Here is a 22,810-nt window from a genome sequence, read left to right as displayed (position 1 = left end):
ATCCACACCACCAGAGGGTGGAGGGGGGCCTGTATCAGTGATTTCGACCAGATAGACAGATCATCTGCAGAGCTCCCCATGTACTCTCCTAAGATGTAACTTTTCTACACCACGCATCATATGACCGTGTTCAAAACCACAATTACCTTATTTTTTATATAAAAATTTTGCCAAAGGTATACAAGGTATGGCAATGGTATCAATACTTGATAGAACTGAAATACAGAACTCAGATAGGCTCTGAATCTAGTTATAACTATAATCTGGTTATAACTAGGTAAGACCACATACATGCTTATAGTTGTTGTCAAAACAGCTGATAAAAGTCTGTCAGTGGTATGAATACTTGGTAAAACTATAGTACAGAAACCAGCTGCCCTCTAAATGTACACATAGTGTTGTATTGGTGTGTACTCTCCGAAAAATACTTATTCTACTGAAAATGTGATATAAATAGCAGAATTCCTATAATATACACCAATATTCTATATGTTCAACTTGGAAGTATATTTTGGTGCTATATACTTTGGTTTGTAGTGACTTAGATGTGGGCTTTTTGCAATAGTTTTGGTCATTGTCTCTCAGAATCACTTTTTGAAGTGAATTGAATCCTTTTTTGTCAATAAAATGTTTTATATTTCAAATGTTGGTGTACTGCCCCTTTAAAATATGATAATTTTGACCACATAAATACTACACAAATAATATTTACTTAAAAATTCAGAAACTAAATGATACTATAATTTAATTACGGTAAATTTGCTTTTTAGTACTTATGTGGATTGTACTTGTGGAAAAAGCTGCACATTCTATAAAGGAAAAATGCATATATATGTTTGACAGAACATGCTGATTAACTGTAATTTTGCTAAAATAACGTCTATTCTGGTCATCTTTTATTTCAGATAACATGTATCAAATTTTTATGACGTTTTGATAAAACGTATGTTGATATTTTGCTGTGATTGATGCTTTTTCAAATAGTTTCTTCTTGGGGTCAAAATGACCCCAGTTGGTAAATGATGTCTGTCAAATATTATGTTGGTAGCTTGAGAATTAAATGAGCAGACATGCAATCTATCTATGAAAAGAAATATGGCCACGGAAATTAAATGAAAATTCCAGTCTTGTCTGCAATTTATGTGAACATACACTACGTACTGTAGAACCTAAAAGGGTTCTTCGGCTGTCCCGATAGGAGAACGCTTTGAAGAACCCTTTTTGGTTCCAGGTAGAACCCTTTTAGGATCCACGTACAACCCTTCCCACAGAGGGAAAACATCCTTGCTGACCTGTTTTCGTCCTAAACAACTCACTTTTCAGTCTCAGTCAGGCCTTCTTTAATTTCCACCTCTATGAATAGAACATGTATTTTTCCTTACATAACCGTCCTTTTCTTGTCGACTAGGTTCTCTGTTCACTTGGAGTTCTCAGTACATCCTCAATCTCCTTTACACATCTAAAGCCAAACCACCCCTGTCTAACTTGATCACAACACTGTCCAGCTCATTCCCACCTACCGTACAGCTCTCAAGAGCAGTAAACCCCCTGTGAAATCTGTGAATGCCTGGAATGAGGACAGTATAGAATCACAAGAGATGTTTTCATGAGTTAGACATGCACAAGTCAGCAGAGGATGTCACAGACTACATCATTTCTGTGTTGACTCTGATACCCCAAAAGGCAAAAGGCATACCCAAACAGCACACATCTTATTCATACTGTACACACATGAATACACCAGCAGTAAACCTGAAAACTATATTGTGAAGTTTTCTGATGATACGGCCGTCCTTGGTCTGATGTATAAAGATGCTGATACTACCGTGTACAGGTCAGAAATTCAAAGGTTTGTCAAATGGTGTGATGAGCACCATCTTATCCTCAATGTAAAGAAAACAGAGGAGATGGTGTTTGACCCCAAATCTGTTGGCAACCACGTGCCTGTGGTTCTCCACAATGCTAACATAGCACAGCTTAGTTCATACAAGTCGCTGGGTGGACACATGGACAATGTATTGAACTGGAAGGTCCAAGTAGAGTGTCTGCTGCAGAGTGCAACAACGTCTCTTTTTCCTAAGTAGACTCAGGGTTTTGGGATTTGACCAGAAAATAATGCTCTGGAGTAAAACGTACTCTGGCAATAGAGATTTTTAGAGTTGTGTCAATTCAGTGTTGATATTTAACTCTGCTTCATTGGGTTTCACTCTGTACATTATTAATTCAAAATAATTATTTTTAATCTCTGCAGTGTTGTTCGGTATTCTAGAGTTAATTATTTAGAGTAATGTTTGCTCTCAATACAATCGCAAGAGTTAATTCAACTGCTATGTAGTCAAACAACACTATTCTGGGGTTTATATAGTTCCATTTGAGGTATAAGGGTGTAAAGTCTCATTTGCATATTTCTTCATGTGTCACATTATGGTGTCTTGCAATGTGACATCCAATCTCTAGTGGTATCCATTTAAGAGGGAGGATGTCCAAAAATTGTACATCACCTACAACTTACATTCAGAATCTATGTCAGAGCAAGGCAGAGTGTAATGTTGCTAGAGACGACCTACATCATGTATTCTGAAACAGCCTTCTCAGTAACGGTTGCCATAAAGTCAAACACTTACATATTAGTTTAGGAAAATGCATGTTACATATCATTGAGTAGCATTAGATCAGAAACAATCAATGTACACGCGAAAACACATATTGAAACAAAACATTTGTAAAAAATAAATAAAAAAATCGACCTGCAAAGAGCATGCTGAGAAATATGACATCTGTAGATACTCCATAGTTTTAACTCCCTGTCTCTGGTTACTCTTAAAGGAGTTCAAAATATACAGTCTCAATTAACTGGTTATGGGCACTAACTCCAGGGAACGTATCACTCTGTTGAGGGTTACGATAACTTCAGTAGAGTAAAATGTAATTCTACATTTCATCTCTCCTTGATTTACTGTGTAGGTCTACTTCTACATTGCGGATTGAAGCTATTGGCCCAAAACACTACCTAAAAGTGTAATTTTGTGAGTGGGTGGTTTCTGAAAAGTGAACAGTTACAGGCCAGATGGTCCAATCCCAAATCAGAATGCTCCGCTAAAAGCTAATATTTGTTCATTAAATGGTCCTAAATGTTTTGAGTGACGACGGATGTTTCGGTCAAGAGGTACTGAGGTACTGCAAGACATTTAAAAAGGTTTGCTTCACCACTAATGAACACAGCGCAAAGATGTTGAGACAACCAGGAAAGAGCCAAGTGGAAATGCGGATGGTTAATGTGAGTGGTGCTCTGAGGCAGACCAAGCCAGGGAAGATATCTATAATTGCATGCATTAGTCTCTCTACGCCCCGTTGCTACTGAAAGGCCCACTATTGCTCCAACAACCACTTATCTGTCCTGGTTACTTAAGTAAAGAGATCAGAGTACATTGGACGGGCAGACTGGATAAACAGACTGAAGAACATGCAGCAGGGGGCATTTGAGCCGTAGAGCCTTCAGCAGGCCAAGTTGGTGACATTGATGTGTAGCAACCTGATGCTCTTTAGCTACACCTGTTTGTCATTGCGCTAAGCATATTTTCTGGATCGGTGACATTCACATATTTTTCCACATTCAAACATCCAACCTGGTTCTAACAATGACAATAATGCAGTTATTGTTGGTCTCTGTTCCTTTTAAGGCTATGTTGGTCTTCACCGCCCATGGCGTCCTAGACTGCTACAGTGTGTCCTACAGAGAGAGAAAGAGAGAGAGAGCATGGGAGACTCCCGTCTTTTCCTGGTAATGGTTTCTTATATTGGCTTTGACCAGAAAAGTGCAGGATAAAATGAAACCGCAGTCTCCTTTTAAACTAGGCTCCAGTGAAGATGGGAGGCAAGGAAGGAGTGAGGGAAAGAAGGACAGAACGAGGGTGGAGGGAAGTGTGTTCCAGGAACACCCTGACCCCCTCACTCCCACTGCTTGAGTGCCCCCTCTCCACACACACACCATCAACACGTTCATCTCTCATCTAACCCCACCCCCTCCACATCTTTTCTCCCTTTAAAAAAAAAATCTACAATGATGTTCCCGGTCTCTATTTTTTCCCTTACCTGGATTAAAATGATAATCTGACACATTATTGCCTCTCTGTCTTTCATTCTCCTGTTCCTCTTCTCCAGGGCACAGTATTGTCATTAGCACATTGAATAATAACAATCCTCTCCTGCTGTACAGTATCAGACTCAGCTCTGTTCTCCTCAGGGTGCTAGAGTGTTTCTAAAGTGCGATGAGCCAAGTAAAGCCCAACCCTCCCCGAACCTGGACGACTCTGGGCCAATTGTGCATCGCCCAATGGTACTCCCGATCACGGCCAATTGTGACACAGCCTGGGAACGAACCCGGGTCTGTCGTGACGCCTCTAGCATTGCCTTAGGCCCTGCTCTGCTGACTGTTTCATTCTCATCCATTTTATTATATTGCATTACGTTGACCTTAGGCCTAATCATTCATTGTTTATGTGAATCTACAGCAGAGAGACTCCAAATTCCAGTGTGTTTCTGACCTGGAGAGAACACACACACACACACACACGCACACACACACACACACACACACACACACACACACACACGGAAAAGAAAAGGCCCTGCTGTAGACCTGTTTGGCCCATTAGGACTGTGTGTCTTCATGGTGTACCCGCTACTGCTAACGGTGTCTGGTGATGTGCAGCACACTCTGCTCTATTACTCAACATAATGAACGTAACATTGCTTTAAAAGGAGTTCAGACAATCCTGGATGACAAACAACTTTAGTTTTAGTAGTTTGGATTGTGTGAGACAATCCATAGACAACATACACTACTGTACTCATATTGTAGCATTTATATCACAATATTGAAAAGTTCAAAGAATTCCTGCTAATGTAGCGGGCTGAATGGTAATTGGGCTGAAAAGTCACAAAGCTGTGAGTCAGTCCATTGGGTTCACATTTTTACTAAGTCACAATTCCAAACATAATAATCGGCATGATTGACAAATCAAACACCAAAAATAAACTAAAATCACAGAAAACTATTTGAAAACTAATTGTAAATGATTGAGGATAAAACTCGTACAGAGCGGGGAGAGGAGAGGAGTATCCCTTTTGAAGACGAGGGGTAACATGACATGGTGAGGACCCAGCCCAAACACAGAAAAACACCTCAACCCTCATCCTTCCACCCTCATCATCCTCACTAGCATCCCTTGGCATTCGTCAAACACTGAATCTGCACCCCTTGGTCATCTCAATTTCTCTGGAACACTTTTTACCTTTTCTATGGCTCCCCCATGTGGTGATTTATGAGAGGTGCAGGACTCCAGATGACAGCAATGGGAACAGACTGAGGCAGGATCAGAATTTACAAACAGAAACAGTAAGCAGCCTCAAACGATAAAGGGAGAGGAAAGATAGCAGGCAGAGAGGCAATAGAGAGAGGTCCATTTGAACTGTATTGTCTTCTACAGAGAATATCCATTTAATCTTTTAAGTGGGCTCCATTACTTTCTATATGGAAATAAACTTCACTCAGTTCCAATGTTGCTATGCTGCACAGACACTGTGCCCCAGCACTCATCCACTGAGCGTTACATCACCCGGATTATCTTCATGTATCATCCTATAAAAGGCCCTCCAGAAATCCATAAGAGGTCAGTAGATGTAGATGACAATGTATCTCCGCAGCAGCATTCACATCCTCCAGTAACTTTCTTCTGCCTCTTCACAGTTCAGACAGAACAGCAGTAAGCCTCTCCTGGTAACATCCCTCTCGCAGTGGAGAGTCCCACGTCAGCTCCTCTTACAGTCTAAAGGGAGAGTCTGACCTTGACCCTTAGCAGAGGTCAGAGACGTAGTCAAAGTCTTTGAAGCAGTCCTGGTCCTTGCGGGAGAGGGTGCGGCGTTCGCGGGGCGGCGTGAGGGCGGGGGTCTCGGCGGTGAACTCCTCGTCAAAGTTGCTGACGTCCTCCCTCCCCCTGATGTTGGGGACGAACGGGGGCGGGAGCCGCCTCTGCAGCAGCGCTTCCCAGTCCACACCCTGAGAGGGCGAACAGAGAGACCGGATTGGTTCATAGAATCCAGGTGAATTAAATAATCTATGCAACTGAAAACAGCAACCCATGACGTTACAGTACCACATAGAGTTGGAGCAGATGCTGGAACTATTTAACAGGCTCACTGATTACATAGCAAGAGTTTAATCAGTGGTTTATAAGGAATGTTGACTAATGACGTGTGTCTGTGTCTGAGGGAGAGAAAGAGAGAGACTCACCCTAAAAAAAGGCTGTTTCTTGACATCATCTGCATCTTTCTCACCAGAACCGAGGCGCCGATCCGGGTTCCTCCTCAACAACTGGCAACAGAAAACAACAAACACCTCAACCCAGACATAACAACTCACAGACCAAACACCAGCTAGCAACACACACAGATGGCAAACAACTGAAAAAACACCAGAAACACTTTCACAGAAAACCCACTGACTGAAAACTAGAAGCAAAATGGCTCCACCTTTACAGTGACCAAACTGACCATGTCAATCAATGTGATTCTCTCTTGCTCCACTGGTGATTGGTGGGATGTGAATGTTGGGGGAGGAGCTTACCCGTCTCATGATGCCGATGGCCTCTGTGGAGAGGAAGCGCGGGTAGCGCACCTCGTCATTCACTATGCTGTCAAACACCTCCTCTTCATCATCACCTGGGAATGGAGACTGACACACACATAGACCAAACTGTCACGCTCGCAGCCACTCATTTAACCTATTATGGCGCCCTGGTGATGTGGCCGGGGAATGCCACTGTTTGGCGTGTAAGCCACACTCCACAACCAGCATTTTTAGGATGCAGTGCCAAGCCCCACACCTGAAGCCTGAAGCCACCTGGGGCATATAAGGTGCAAGTTCAGTTCAGCATGAGAAGAGGAGCTACTGGCTGAATGCTGCAGGCCGAGCATTACAGACATTTGGGAAAAGCTCCTGGCTGGATGTCGAAGGCTGAGCTCTATAGACATTTGTTTGAAGCACATGGACATTGTGAGGCTGGTAAGCAGCCCAGCTAGTTTTAAGTTCAGTGTAACTTTAAGTTCAGTTAAGCCCTGTGTGGGAGAGTGTTTTCAGTTACGGTTTGAGAACTATCTTTGTGACCCTTATATCTTGAATAAATATGCTGCCTTGGCTTAAGTTGTGCCTCTGTGTGTTGGACTTCTGTCATTATTACTCATCATTGCCAGCCAACCAGCCACGCCTAGTGAGTTGTTACACTATATTAATTTATGTAACATATGGCTCAAACACACATTACTTTATGTAATATAGACTAAAGTGCTGTATTACCATAACGGCTTAAAGTATATATTACTGGCTTAATATATATATATTACTGGCTTAAAGTATAAATTACTTTAAAGGTGAGGGCTTAACTCATTAAAGGGATTCTCCGGTACTTTTGTGTACTTTTTAGCCAGTAGTTCTGAAAGTGGGCCCCTGACATCTCCTCTCTCTCGCTCTGCTATCGGTGCATCTTGCTAGCTGTCACTCATATGGCGAGGGGCTGAAGCTCATTGGTTGAACTCGAATTGCTATAGGGGGCTGGACCACTTGATGGAAAATGGTGCAGCACAGCTTCGTGTCTAATTGAGGTAAGACAGTAATTCTCCTAATTAATGATGAATGAACTACACATTGACACATCCAGCCCAAAGCGGGAGGTTTAAAAAATACTTTAGTAGTCGCCAAAGTTCCAGAGCATATCTTTTATTTATTTATTTCACCTTTATTTAACCAGGTAGGCAAGTTGAGAACAAGTTCTCATTTACAATTGCGACCTGGCCAAGATAAAGCAAAGCAGTTCGACACATACAACGACACAGAGTTACACATGGAGTAAAACAAACTTACAGTCAATAATACAGTATAAACAAGTATTTCCGATGTGAGCAAATGAGGTGAGATAAGGAAGGCAAAAAAAGGCCATGGTGGCAAAGTAAATACAATATAGCAAGTAAAACACTGTGATGGTAGATTTGCAATGGAAGAATGTGCAAAGTAGAAATAAAAATAATGGGGTGCAAAGGAGCAAAATAAATAAATAAATTACATACAGTAGGGAAAGAGGTAGTTGTTTGGGCTAAATTATAGGTGGGCTATGTACAGGTGCAGTAATCTGTGAGCTGCTCTGACAGTTGGTGCTTAAAGCTAGTGAGGGAGGTAAGAGTTTCCAGTTTCAGAGATTTTTGTAGTTCGTTCCAGTCATTGGCAGCAGAGAACTGGAAGGAGAGGCGGCCAAAGAAAGAATTGGTTTTGGGGGTGACTAGAGAGATATACCTGCTGGAGCGTGTGCTACAGGTGGGAGATGCTATGGTGACCAGCGAGCTGAGATAAGGGGGGACTTTACCTAGCAGGGTCTTGTAGATGACATGGAGCCAGTGGGTTTGGCGACGAGTATGAAGCGAGGGCCAGCCAACTAGAGCGCACAGGTCGCAATGGTGGGTAGTATATGGGGCTTTGGTGGCAAAATCTAAATAATAAGGCTAGATATGTATGGAGTCATATTTATATAATTCTCTGAAGAGGTTTTTAGAGTCAAGTCTCTTACCTCTCCCACCAGCATCTCATACACCAGTACACCCAGGCCCCACCAGTCCACTGCCCTGGTGTAGGAGGTGTCTGTCAGAACCTCTGGAGCCAGGAACTCAGGAGTACCACAGAACGTACTGGTCCTGTCCCCATAGCCCATACCTGGGGAAGTAGAGAGAGATCAGGAATGAGACGAAGGGAAGAAAAGAGAAGCAGTGAGAGAAAAACGGAGAGAGGAAGGAGAGCGAGAGAGACACAAACTGAGTCACAAATATAGAAAAACATGAGCCCATTATTTTTATTTCTACTTTGCACATTAGAGGCCTCAATAAAAAAATCCTGAAAAGTACTTCAAGCTACAACCGCTTTGACCTTGCATCCTTACAGAGCTCTGGAGACATGATGAATCAGTTATAGAGAACATACCCTCTTTGCAGAGCCCGAAGTCTGCGATCTTCACATAGCCCTGTGTATCCAGCAACAAGTTATCGAGTTTAAGGTCCCTGAGGAGGAGGGATGAAGACTAATTCAAAATTGATGGGTACTCTGAGGATGAAGGGATAGGAAGATGAGAGGGTCACGTGTTCTATGTTTCATGTCTACCCAGAGTACTCACCGGTACACAATCTTATGGTCATGAAGAAACTGCAGGCCCAAAACCACACAGGCTGCGTAGAACCTGCAGGACAGACAGACAGACAGACAGACGCACACACACACACACACACACACACACACACACACACACACACACACACACACACACACACACACACACACACACACACACACACACACACACACACACACACACACACACACACACACGACAGTAACAGCAGACCGTGGATGGATATGAGTACGCATACAGTGTACAACCATATGAACACAAATATACATATCTCAAAGCATGCCTGCTCCTCCCCCATGTTCCGTTACACATTCAGTAGAACACAGAAAACACAGCGGTACCCACACGGCTCGGGGCTCTGTAAAGACGTCTGCGTGGATGTGCATCATGAGGTCACCCCCAGCCGTGTACTCCATGACGAAGCACACGTGTTCTGGGGTCTGGAAACATGCAAACAGGTTGACCAGGAAGGGATGGTGGGAGCTGTTCACCGTCTCAAAAATACGCTTCTCACACATCAGACTGAGGAGAGAGAGAGAGGAGAGGGAGAGAGGAGAGGGAGAGAGGAGAGGGAGAGGGAGAGGGAGAGAGGAGAAAGGAGAGGGAGAGAGGGAGAGAGGGAGAGAGAGAGGAGAGGGTGAGAGAGAGAGAGAGAGAGAGAGAGAGAGAGAGAGGAGAGGGTGAGAGGAGAGGGAGAGAGAGAGGAGAGAGAGGAGAGGGAGCGAGGAGAGGGAGAGAGGAGAGGGTGAGAGGAGAGGGTGAGAGGAGAGGGAGAGAGAGAGGGAGAGAGGAGAGGGAGAGGGAGGGAGGGAGGGAGGGAGAGAGAGAAAGGAGAGGGTGAGAGAGAGAGAGAGAGAGAGAGAGGGAGAGAGGAGAGGGTGAGAGAGGAGAGGGAGAGAGGAGAGGGAGAGAGGAGAGGGTGAGAGGAGAGGGAGAGAGAGAGGAGAGGGAGAGAGGGAGAGAGGAGAGGGAGAGAGGAGAGGGAGAGAGGAGAGGGAGAGAGAGAGAGAGAGAGAGGGAGAGAGGGAGAGAGAGGAGAGGGTGAGAGGAGAGGGAGAGAGGAGAGGGAGAGGGTGAGATGGAGAGGGAGAGAGGAGAGGGAGAGGGAGGGAGAGAGGAGAAGGTGAGAGAGAGAGAGAGAGAGAGAGAGAGAGAGAGAGAGAGAGAGAGGGAGAGAGGAGAGGGTGAGAGGAGAGGGAGAGAGGAGAGGGAGAGAGAGGAGAGGGAGAGAGGAGAGGGTGAGAGGAGAGGGTGAGAGGAGAGGGAGTGAGAGAGAGAGAGAGAGAGAGGGAGAGAGGAGAGGGTGAGAGGAGAGGGACAGAGAGAGGAGAGGAGAGAGAGAGAGGAGAGGGAGAGAGGAGAGGGAGAGAGAGAGGAGAGGGAGAGAGGGAGGAGAGGGAGAGAGGGAGGAGAGGGAGAGGGAGGGAGAGAGAGAGAGAGAGAGAGAGAGAGAGAGAGAGGAGAGAGAGGAGAGGGAGAGAGGGAGGGGAGAGAGAGAGAGAGAGAGAGAGAGAGAGAGAGAGAGAGGAGAGGGAGAGAGAGATGAGAGGGTGAGAGAGGAGAGGGTGAGAGAGAGAGAGAGAGAGGAGAGGGTGAGAGGAGAGAAGAGAAAGGAGAGAGGAGAGGGAGAGAGGAGAGGGAGGGAGAGAGAGAGAGAGAGAGAGAGAGAGAGAGAGAGAGAGAGAGAGGAGAGGGTGAGAGGAGAGAGGAGAGAGTAGAGGGAGAGAGGGAGAGGAGAGAATGATAGAAGACAAAAGGAAAGAGAGAACTGTCTAATGTCAAGTACAGTATGTAAACACACAGTTAACTTGTACATTTTCGCCATGGTTTGTTGCTGATCAGTTTTGTGTTGACAATTTTGTGGCACACTGTATATAAAACTAGACAAGTCATTTCACCATGATGGAGGTCGTATATATTGTCAGACAGAGGCATGATATAGTTGGCCTGTGTTCTGTCTTGGCCTGTGTTGCATTCTAGTGTAGATCCATACCTGTCCACTTCGTCCCGCGCCACAATGTCTCCCTTCTTCAGGGCTTTGATAGCGAACACACTGCCTGTCCTCTTGTACTCCGACAACAACACCTGGAAAACACCAGTGGTTCATGTGAATCTTGACCCGAATCCTCTGGATGGAGAACTTCCAAACAAAGGGAGGATATTTCAAATGTGAGGACACATACTTTGCCAAAGTGTCCCCTGCCCAACACAGCAATCAGCTTGAAGTCCTGCAGACACAGAGGGCCTTTGCTCTGTCTAATACCAGGACACAAAGAAAATAATCATCATCACAATCACTGAAATAGCCTTTACTTTACCATGCTGAGGGTCATCTGCTAGCTGAAGTAACAGAATGCAGTATTATCTGGTGTTTTGTGTCTGCCTAGCACTTCTATAGAGAGCATGTGGCTGTGATATATGTCTCTGTGGCTACAGTAACGTGTTATGGGGGAGGTCAGGTCATGTGGCCATATTGTGAGTGGGCGTGTTTCTCCAGCATCATGCTGTGGGGGCCATATTGTGAGAGGATGTACTCAGGTGTGAGTGTGAGGACACACTGGGCCAACTCTGCATGGTGCTGTACCTGCGCAAGGAACTCGTGGATAGGGTTCTGGTTGGCCGCCCTTGGGCGAGGTCCGGAGGGGACAAGGGCTCGATCACAGGCTGTTCCTGAGTGTAAGAGAAAAAGAGAGACAGAGATAGAAAGAGGAGAGAGGGATAGATAGAGAGAATGAGGAAGAAGGTGAGAGAGGGAGAAGGAAAAACAGACAGACAGGGCAACAGTAATTCTGTCCCTCATCATTATTAGTTGCCAGTTTCCTGCTGGCTGGCTGGCTGCTCAATCCCCTCTCCTCTCTTCCTCGTTCCCTCGTTACTGTTAATTAGTTCTCTAAAAACACCAGAGTAACTAATCCAGTAATCCCTCAGCCCCACTGACCATACCATCTGTTACCAAGGCACTCCCTTCCTCCGCATCCCTCTCCCTCCCTCTGTCCCTCTCCCTCCCTCACTCCCTCTCCCTCCCTCACTCCCTCGGTCCCTCTTTCTGTCCTCTCGTGCCAATCATGTTTTACACACTGGGAATCTAACACAGATTGGGCTTTGATCTAATTAAAGCTCCCTCGATCCAATTTGGTCTAATTAGTGTGGATTTCCCACTTTCCCCTCTTATTGTTACCTCTCGCCTCTCCTTCCTCCCAGGCCCTGCTCTGTCTCGCTCCAGATTCATCCTAGTCTAATAGTCCAATATGACTGAACCACTGTTTTCTAGTCAAAGGCTTTCTGGAGGTAATGGCCAAAGGGAATGTGATACTACAGAGATGGCTATCAGATGATTATCACTCCATCGCCGCACCCTTTCTCCAATCTCATCCTCCCATCCCTCATCCCTCCCTCCCATCCCTCATCCCTCTCTCCAATCCCATCCTCCCATCCCTCATCCCTCTCTCCAATCCCATCCTCCCATCCCTCATCCCTCTCTTCATCCCTCCCTCCCATCTTCCCATCCCTCATCCCTCTCTCCAATCCCATCCTCCCATCCCTCCCTTCTCTTCTTCTCACCAGGTGGGGTGTGTCAACAACGTCTCTCCTGATCTCAGGTCTCGGAGGAGAGTCACTCTCCAGAGTCAGCTTCTCCACTGAGATCTCCCTACGAAACACACAGAAACACCAGTCAACAGTTTCCCATGTACAGTATATGTTGTGCTTGCTGTCTGAAGCATTAAAGAGGTATGAGAAAGGCGATCTGTGTGTGTGTGTACAGTACCCAGAATGTGAGCGTGAGTGTGTGTGTGGGGTGTAGCTGGGGACGTTGTTTCCAGTAGGGATGGCGTTCCTCAGTAGGCGGACCCAGGTGGCGATGTCAACATTCATCTGACGAGCACGCAGGAACGCTTTACCTGCAGCATACCCAACACACACATGGCAGTAACCGCAACACACACACAACACAACATAAATACACACGCAAGTTGTCATACTCCACTAGATGAACCCACAGCACTGCTAATTCCAACACTAGATGGCAATACAGAGCACAGAGAGGTACAAAGTGGGTTCTGGGTGGAGGTTGCATGTAGTCACATATCTAGGACCCCCCCCCCCCCCCCAATCCTAATGTGACTCATTAGGGGTGAAACACTAAACTGACTGTAGATCAGTGTCTAGGGGGCAACTCCATGCTACTCAGTGGGGAAGCAGCGGGGCGTCAGTGAGATGAAGCAGGTGTGAGCCCTATAGGGATGCTGGGATACATAGAGCCAGGCTTGGCAGCTGCTGACAACATACAGAACAAAATGAGGCGTTATCTAAGACGTTACACATACTAACACAACACACTGTTCTTACCATGCTGTTTGGAGAAAACCTTCTTTTGTCTCTGCAGTCTTGGGCCTCTCTCTATGACTGGGTTGAAGAACATTACCTGAAATACACACATATCAGTGGAGACTCAGAGGAGAAAGGGGAGGACCATCCTCCTCAGTGAATTTCATAAAAATAGTGGAAAGTTATCCTTTTTCGAGAAAACTATACAAAATATATTCACTTAACCACATAATTGATTAAAACACACTGCTTTGCAATGAAGGTCTACAGCAGCTTCAACAGCACTCTGAAGGGTAGCACCATCATCTAGCTGGTAGTTGACTTCAATACAAAACCTAGAAGGCTCATTGTTCTAACCCCATTCCATAGACTTACACAGTAACTATGACAACATCCGGAGGACGTCCTCCAACCTATCCGAGCTCTCGCAGCATGAACTGCAAGATAATTAATCTAGAAAAGCATAAACTACAGCTAGCTAGCACTGCTTCAATTTTTTTTAACAAATACATTTCTTAAAAAATGAAGAAGCTACCTAGCAGAGATATTTCATATATTTTTCACTTTCACTTTCACTTACTTAGCTAGTGAATGCAGCTAGCTAGTTTAGCCTACTTAAACACCCGGCAGACACCAAACAGAGAGGGACACTATGTTCGCTAGCTGGCTATGGCGAACCAACACTGGTACTCTTCCAAGTCAAGGTAAGCTTTTGGTGTTATTCATTTACTACCACCTGTGCCCACCGGTGTAACTGCTAAACTGCTTGCTGACTATACTGTACTGCATGATTGTAGTGGGTTTACTAACACGTTAGTTTTAGTAGCTATGTTGACTCTGACGTTAGTTAATAATGGTGACAATGATGTAGGGTGTGTGTGGCGGTTATGATATGAAGGTTCGGCCTAGAAAGATTTTTTCGCCTGGTCACAGACAGCTGATGTGTTTGTTGTGCACTGAAGTCCACAAGCGAAGGGAAAGGGTGAGAGGAGGAGAGCATGTGGATGCGAGAAGGAATTATAGCTACAACAATCAAAGTAGTCATACTGTTTATATGTGGCTGCTATGAAAGTAACCTGTGTTTGCGTGTGATCAGGGGTGCACTCATTCCGCCGATTCTGTTGAAAAGCATTCTTAGACGGAACAAAATGGGGATAAACATATTTGAATTTGTCCAATAGAAACTCGTTTGCAACTGTTGAACTAATGATTACACCCTAGATCAGCTAGATGCTGGTAAGAGTGTGCAAAGCGGTATTGTATGTGTCACTGTCTGTCACCTTGATTACTTAAATGCATCTCGACCTGTGCACCTACATTGTAAACTTTCATTCATAGGCTAGGTTGTAGAAATCTTATGATGGATATAAGGAACATTTGAGAATCATGTAGTAGCCAAAACCTATCGACGTTACATTGAGCTGGGTGAATGGAATATGAATGACAGTCCTCCAATATGCTGTAATTGAAATTAGACCATGCTCATAAAAAAATGTGCGTCCTCCCTCATCTTAAATAGCACTGACCGCCAATGACACATACAGTACCAGTCAGAAGTTTGGACACACCTACTCATTCAAGGGTTTTTCTTTATTTTTGCTATTTTCTACATTGTAGAATAATAGTGAAGACATCAAAACTATGAAATAACACATATGGAATCATAGTAGTAACCAAAAAAGTGTTAAACAAATCAAAATATATTTTAGATTTTTCAAAGTAGCCACCTTTGCCTTGAGGACAGCTTTGCACACTCTTGGCATTCTCTCAACCAGCTTCATCTGGAATGCTTTTCCAACAGTCTTGAAGGAGTTCTCACACATGCTGGGCACTTGTTGGCTGCTTTCCTTCACTCTGCGGTCCGTCTCATCCCAAACCATCTCAATTGGGTCAAGGTCGGGGGATTTGTGGAGGCCATGTCATCTGATGCAGCACTGCATCACACTCTTCTTGGTAAAATAGCCCTTACACAGCCCGGAGGTGTGTGGTTCATTGTCCTGTTGAAAAACTAATGATAGTCCCACTAAGCCCAAACCAGATGGGATGGCGTATCGCTGCAGATTGCTTGGTAGCCATACTGGTTAAGTGTGCTTTGAATTATAAATAGATCACTGACAGTGTCACCAGCAAAGCACCCCCACACCATAAAACCTCCTTCATGCTTTATGGTGGGAAATACACGAGATCATCCATTCACCAACACGAGTCTCACAAAGACACGGCGGTTGGAACTATTTGGACTCCAGACCAAAGGACAAATTTCCACCGGTCTAATGTCCATTGCTCGTGTTTCTTGGCCCAAGCAAGTCTCTTCTTCTTATTGGTGTCCTTTAGTAGTGGTTTCTTTGCAGCAATTCAACCAAGAAGGCCTGATTCACACAGTCTACTCTGAACAGTTGATGTTGAGATGTGTCTGTTACTTGAACTCTGTGAAGCATTTATTTAGGCTGCAATTTCTGAGGCTGGTAACTCTAATGAACGTATTCTCTGCAGTAGAGGTAACTCTGGTCTTCCTTTCCTGTGGCGGTTCTCATAAGACCCAGTCTCATCATAGCGCTTGATGTTGATTTGTTTAACCCTTTTTTGGTTACTACATGATTCCATATGTGTTATTTCATAGATTTGATGTCTTCATTATTATTCTACAATGTAGACAATAGTAAAAATAAAGAAAAACCCTTGAATGAGTAGGTGTGTCCAAACTTTTGACTGGTACTGTATAGTATAGTTAAGTATTGAGGAGGGATGTATGTGTTGGTGCGTGTGTGTGCATGTTCACATGTCTCTGTCTGTGTATGCGTGCATGTGTGTATGTGTGTGCATACACGTGTGTATTCAGGGCGGGGTGTGTGTACCTCTGCCAGCAGCAGGCCCTGAGGCTCTAGCTCCAGCTGAACTTTGTGTCTCTGGTTGTCCAGGAAGTCCTCCAGCTTCAGGTACTTGAGAGCACACAGGGAGCGGTAGTCCCTCCAGTACACTGCTATCTCCATCTCCCTGGACTGCGCCGAAACACAGGTCAACACACAAACTGTTTCAATCACAGGTGCACATACACTTATTTTCACCCTCACTCACTCACTCACTCACTCACTCACTCACTCACGTGAACATGCACACACACACTCTTTTGTGTTAGTGTAATGTAGTATCTTACTCTTTCCAGTTCTACAGTGAAGGTCTGGTCCCAGGCCTGCTCTCCCACTGTCTTCCAGCACGTCTGTCCCACCACTGTGTTCTCCAGCTTCAACACCGCACTCACCTCCGCTGTTCAACACAATACCATAACACATGTTTAGAAACTCACTACACAACAGAAATGGACAGACATGTGAACCCCCTCCACACACACACACACACACACACACACACACACACACACACACACACACACACACACACACACACACACACACACTTACAGGAGAGTTCGTCGGTCTTGCCGGGGATCCTGAGGCTCATGCTGCTGGTGCTGCGGCTGTAGAGACCACTGAGTTTGAAGGAGCGTCCGTCCCCTGGGATGTAGCAAGGCAAGACCACCGGGGTTCCTCTACTGCGCCCCGGGACCACCTCCAACACCCCCACACAGCCCAGCAAACGCACCTGCAGGGTACCTTGGAGAGAGAGAGAGAGAGAGCGAGAGAGTTGAGTTGATATGAGATGTTTGAGTAGAAGTGAGAGTATCATACCTGGTTCAAAGGGTTTATAACTTCAGCCACTGGATATGGGAGAGATATTCAACTGAATCCATGAGTTTCTGATGCATTAGAGCCTTCAGTTAGGTATAGACAGAGAAGTAGTGAGAGACTATAGAGAGGCTGAAAGAGACAGTTATAGGGTATAGAGAGGCTGAAAGAGACAGTTATAGGGTATAGAGAGGCTGTAAGAGACAGTTATAGGGTACAGAGAGGCTGTAAGAGACAGTTATAGGGTATAGAGAGGCTGAAAGAGACAGTTATAGGGTATAGAGAGGCTGTAAGAGACAGTTATAGGGTATAGAGAGGCTGAAAGAGACAGTTATAGGGTACAGAGAGGCTGAAAGAGACAGTTATAGGGTACAGAGAGGCTGTAAGAGACAGTTATAGGGTATAGAGAGGCTGTAAGAGACAGTTATAGGGTATAGAGAGGCTGTAAGAGACAGTTATAGGGTATAGAGAGGCTGAAAGAGACAGTTATAGGGTATAGAGAGGCTGTAAGAGTCGGTGATAGGGTACAGAGAGGCTGTAAGAGACAGTTATAGGGTATAGAGAGGCTGTAAGAGACAGTTATATGGTATAGAGAGGCTGAAAGAGACAGTTATAGGGTATAGAGAGGCTGTAAGAGACAGTTATAGGGTATAGAGAGGCTGAAAGAGACAGTTATAGGGCATAGAGAGGCTGTAAGAGACAGTTATAGGGTATAGAGAGGCTGTAAGAGACAGTTATAGGGTATAGAGAGGCTGTAAGAGACAGTTATAGGGTATAGAGAGGCTGAAAGAGACAGTTATAGGGTATAGAGAGGCTGTAAGAGTCGGTGATAGGGTACAGAGAGGCTGTAAGAGACAGTTATAGGGTATAGAGAGGCTGTAAGAGACAGTTATATGGTATAGAGAGGCTGAAAGAGACAGTTATAGGGTATAGAGAGGCTGTAAGAGACAGTTATAGGGTATAGAGAGGCTGTAAGAGACAGTTATAGGGTATAGAGAGGCTGAAAGAGACAGTTATAGGGTATAGAGAGGCTGTAAGAGACAGTTATAGGGTATAGAGAGGCTGAAAGAGACAGTTATAGGGTATAGAGAGGCTGTAAGAGACAGTTATAGGGTATAGAGAGGCTGTAAGAGACAGTTATAGGGTATAGAGAGGCTGTAAGAGTCCGTGATTGGGTAAAGAGAGGCTGTAAGAGTCAGTTATAGGGTATAGAGAGGCTGTAAGAGACAGTTATAGGGTATAGAGAGGCTGTAAGAGTCGGTGATAGGGTACAGAGAAGCTGTAAGAGACAGTTATAGGGTATAGAGAGGCTGAAAGAGACAGTTATAGGTTATAGAGAGGCTGTAAGAGTCGGTGATAGGGTATAGAGAGGCTGAAAGAGACAGTTATAGGGTATAGAGAGGCTGTAAGAGACAGTTATAGGGTATAGAGAGGCTGAAAGAGGCAGTTATAGGGTATAGAGAGGCTGTAATAGTCGGTGATAGGGTACAGAGAGGCTGTAAGAGACAGTTATAGGGTATAGAGAGGCTGAAAGAGACAGTTATAGGGTATAGAGAGGCTGTAAGAGACAGTTATAGGGTATAGAGAGGCTGAAAGAGACAGTTATAGGGTATAGAGAGGCTGTAAGAGACAGTTATAGGGTATAGAGAGGCTGTAAGAGACAGTTATAGGGTATAGAGAGGCTGAAAGAGACAGTTATAGGGTATAGAGAGGCTGTAAGAGACAGTTATAGGGTATAGAGAGGCTGAAAGAGACAGTTATAGGGTATAGAGAGGCTGAAAGAGTCGGTGATAGGGTACAGAGAGGCTGTAAGAGACGGTTATAGGGTATAGAGAGGCTGTAAGAGACAGTTATAGGGTATAGAGAGGCTGTAAGAGACAGTTATAGGGTATAGAGAGGCTGTAAGAGTCCGTGATTGGGTAAAGAGAGGCTGTAAGAGTCCGTTATAGGGTATAGAGAGGCTGTAAGAGTCCGTGATTGGGTAAAGAGAGGCTGTAAGAGTCAGTTATAGGGTATAGAGAGGCTGTAAGAGACAGTTATAGGGTATAGAGAGGCTGTAAGAGTCAGTTATAGGGTATAGAGAGGCTGTAAGAGTCAGTTATAGGGTATAGAGAGGCTGTAAGAGTCCGTTATAGGGTATAGAGAGGCTGTAAGAGACAGTTATAGGGTATAGAGAGGCTGTAAGAGACAGTTATAGGGTATAGAGAGGCTGTAAGAGACAGTTATAGGGTATAGAGAGGCTGTAAGAGACAGTTATAGGGTACAGAGAGGCTGTAAGAGACAGTTATAGGGTATAGAGAGGCTGTAAGAGACAGTTATAGGGTATAGAGAGGCTGAAAGAGACAGTTATAGGGTATAGAGAGGCTGAAAGAGACAGTTATAGGGTATAGAGAGGCTGAAAGAGACATTTATAGGGTATAGAGAGGCTGTAAGAGACAGTTATAGGGTATAGAGAGGCTGTAAGAGTCCGTGATATGGTATAGAGAGGCTGTAAGAGACAGTTATAGGGTATAGAGAGGCTGTAAGAGACAGTTATAGGGTATAGAGAGGCTGTAAGAGACAGTGATAGGGTATAGAGAGGCTGTAAGAGTCAGTTATAGACTATGAGTGTATGTACCAGTGAGTGGGGAGGGCTTGCAGAGGGTGCTGTACTGGTTGTGTACATAGGGGGTTCCGTGTCTGGAGCTGAAGGCTGAGGAGGAGGCCAGCACCAGCTCTTCCTTGATGAGGCAGGCCTTGGGGTGGTCATCCGTCAGCTCCAGCAAACGCTGCTCCAGAGAGCCTCTCAGCAGGTCACAGCGCTGTGAAGACTCACTCAGACCACACTGGGCCTGGGAGGAGAGAGGGGTTACAATGGTGTGTGTGTGCATTTAAATGTGCCCTAAATGGTGTGTGTGTTTTTGTGTGTGTTTGTGTGTATTAAATGTGCGTTCATGTGTGAGATCCAGACAGTAGTCTTGTGTGCGAACTCTGACCTCTGACATGGCCTTCTTGTCCTGGACCTTCCCTACTCCCAGCAGCCTCAGCATGTTCTTGGCTCCCTCAGCCATGGCGTGCTCCACACGGTAATGATGCCACAGCTCTTCCACACGCAGCTCCACCCCACACGTGTCTGGCTTACCTGGGGAGAGTGATAACAAACCATTTACTGAGCCTTTGACTTTTTCTACATTTTGTTATGTTATGTTATTCTAAAATGGATTAAATTCATTTCCCCCTCATCAATCTACACATAATACACCATAATGACAAACCAAGAGCAGGTTAAGACATATTTGCAAATGTAAAAAAATGAATAATAATTAAACATGACATTTACATAAGTATTCAGACTCAGTACTTTGTTGAAGCACCGTTGGCAGTGATTACAACCTTTTGTCTTCTTGGGTATGACGCTACAAGCTTGGCACACCTGGATTTGGAAAGTTTCTCCCATTCTCTGCAGATCCTTTCAAGCTCTGTTTGGATGGGGAGCGTCGCTGCACAGCTATTTTCAGGTCTCTCCAGAATATGTTCGATCGGGTTTAAGTCTGGGCTCTGGCTGGGCCACTCAAAGTCATTCAGAGACGTGTCCCGAAGCCACTCCTGCATTGTCTTGGCTGTGTGCTTGGGGTTGTTGTCCTGTTGGAAGGTGAAACCTTCGCCCAAGTTTGAGGTCCTGAGTGCTCTGGAGCAGGCTTTCATCAAGGATCTCTCTGTACTTTGCTCCATTCATCTTTCTCTCGATCCTGACTAGTCTCCCAGTCCCTGCCATTGAAAAAGATCCCCACAGTATGATGCTGCCACCACCATGCTTCCCCATAGGGATGGTGCCAGGTTTCCTCCAGATGTGACGCTTGGCATTCAGGCCAAATGTTCAATCTTGGTTTCATCAGACTAGAGAATCTTGTTTCTCATGGCCTGAGAGTCCTTTAGGTGCCTTTTGGCAAACTCCAAACATTTTGTCATGTGCCTTTTACTGAGGAGGGGCTTCGGTCTGGCCACTCGACCATAGAGGCCTGATTGGTGGAGTGCTGCAAAGATGGCAGTCCTTCTGGAAGGTTCTCCCATCTCCAAATTGAAACTCTGGAGCTCTGTCAGAGTGACCATCGGGATCTTGGTCATGTCCCTGACAAAGGCCCTTCTCCCCTGATTTCTCAGTTTGGCCGGGCGCCAGCTCTAGAAATAATCTTGATGGTTCCAAACTTCTTCCATTTTAGAATGACGGAGGCCACTGTGTTCTTAGGGACCTTCAATGCTGCAGAAATGTTTTGGTACCCTTCCCCAGATCTGTGCCTTGACACAATCCTGTCTCGGAGCTCTACGGACAATTCCTTCGACCTCATGGCTTGGTTTCTGCTCTGACATGCACTGTCAACTGTGGGCCATATATAGACAGGTTTGTGCCTTTCCAAATCATGTCCAATCAATTCAATTTACCACGGTGGACTCCAATCAAGTTGTAGAAACATCTCAAGGATGATCAATGGAAACAGGATGCACCTGAGCTCAATTTGGAGTCTCATAGCAAAGGGTCTGAATATGTAAATAAGGTATTTTTTTTTATTTGTAATAAATTTGTTTACGCCTTGTCATTATGGGATATTGTGTAGATTGATGAGACATTTAAAAAATATATAATTCAGAATAAGGCTATAACATAACAACATTTGGAAAAAGTAATAGGGTCTGAATACTTTCCGAATGCACTGTATACAGTTATCTTTCATAATATGATGAAGTCATCTGTACTGAAAATCAAAATCAAGATAATGTGAGGTTTTGATGGATTTGTGTGCATCTGTGTGTGTCCTAAGTTAGGGATGGTTCATGACTTATGAGGTTAAATGCCCTGCAGCTCTGATCTATTCTTAAACCAAAGGAGGGAGGAAGGTAGAGAAAAGAAGGTAATGAGAGGGAAATAGACACAGCAATTCATATAAAGATATGGGCCTAAATCTGCCTCTTTACTTCCTGTGCTATTCCCTTCTTCTCACTCTCTTTCTCGTTCTCTCTCCCCTCTTTCCATATCTTACTATTTGTTTCCTTATCTTTCTCTCTCTCCCCTTTTCCCTCAGTCTCTAACCTCGGGTAAATGAAGCATGACTTTTTGCTGTTGGGCAACATCACGGGGATGCAGGAACATCATTAAGGCCTTAACCTGCGCTCTGTGTGGAAGTAGGTTATAATAATGTCCACTCTGCACTTCTGAGGAGGGCATTGATCTGTTACCCACACTTCATAAAACATTTAACCATAGATGTACAGATTAGAGACAGACAGACAAAGGGGGATGAAGAGACAGACAGTCAGACAGACAGACAAGCAGGCTGATATTTACCCTGGACATCCTCAGTCTGCTCAGTGGCCTGCATGGCCTTGCGGATCTGCATGCGGATGATGTCGATCTTGGTCTTGCTGTCCTGCAGCATCTGCTGGGCCGTCTGATGCATCTTCTTGTCCTACAAGCGACACCGTACAGTGAGGACAGTGAAATAGCAGACAGCTCACAAATACACACCCCTGACTAACCTTCACTACTCAGAGAAGAATCAGGCTGGGAGATGATCTGACTAGAGACATGAACTTAGAAGA

General features: G+C 44.9%; 1 protein-coding gene across 5 annotated transcripts in view; it reads right to left on the bottom strand.

Annotated features, from left to right (window-relative positions):
- Window positions 1-4,776: 4,776 nt before the first annotated feature.
- The window catches only part of LOC135554291 (serine/threonine-protein kinase N1-like), a 42,544-nt gene continuing 24,510 nt past the window's right edge, over window positions 4,777-22,810 (bottom strand). For 3 of the 5 annotated variants that reach the window (XM_064986507.1, XM_064986504.1, XM_064986505.1), the window contains exons 5-22: window positions 22,557-22,677; window positions 20,212-20,357; window positions 19,854-20,067; window positions 16,973-17,164; window positions 16,708-16,817; window positions 16,409-16,552; window positions 13,575-13,650; window positions 12,789-13,126; window positions 11,812-11,897; window positions 11,411-11,483; window positions 11,221-11,312; window positions 9,573-9,749; window positions 9,213-9,275; window positions 9,023-9,099; window positions 8,616-8,758; window positions 6,626-6,733; window positions 6,293-6,373; window positions 4,777-6,058 (exon numbers count right to left, since the gene is read on the bottom strand). In XM_064986507.1, coding sequence (XP_064842579.1) covers window positions 5,855-6,058; window positions 6,293-6,373; window positions 6,626-6,733; window positions 8,616-8,758; window positions 9,023-9,099; window positions 9,213-9,275; window positions 9,573-9,749; window positions 11,221-11,312; window positions 11,411-11,483; window positions 11,812-11,897; window positions 12,789-13,126; window positions 13,575-13,650; window positions 16,409-16,552; window positions 16,708-16,817; window positions 16,973-17,164; window positions 19,854-20,067; window positions 20,212-20,357; window positions 22,557-22,677 — 2,445 coding nt within the window. In that variant the 3' untranslated portion in view covers window positions 4,777-5,854. The remainder of the gene's footprint in view (window positions 6,059-6,292; window positions 6,374-6,625; window positions 6,734-8,615; window positions 8,759-9,022; window positions 9,100-9,212; window positions 9,276-9,572; window positions 9,750-11,220; window positions 11,313-11,410; window positions 11,484-11,811; window positions 11,898-12,788; window positions 13,127-13,574; window positions 13,651-16,408; window positions 16,553-16,707; window positions 16,818-16,972; window positions 17,165-19,853; window positions 20,068-20,211; window positions 20,358-22,556; window positions 22,678-22,810) is intronic. The other 2 variants (XM_064986506.1, XM_064986508.1) reach the window with 1 other exon arrangement.

The sequence above is a fragment of the Oncorhynchus masou genome, chromosome 14, assembly GCF_036934945.1.
Source record: "Oncorhynchus masou masou isolate Uvic2021 chromosome 14, UVic_Omas_1.1, whole genome shotgun sequence".
Classification (NCBI taxonomy): Eukaryota; Metazoa; Chordata; class Actinopteri; order Salmoniformes; family Salmonidae; genus Oncorhynchus; species Oncorhynchus masou.
Note: the sequence above shows the minus strand (reverse complement) of the source record. Positions and strands in the feature narration are given on the sequence as shown.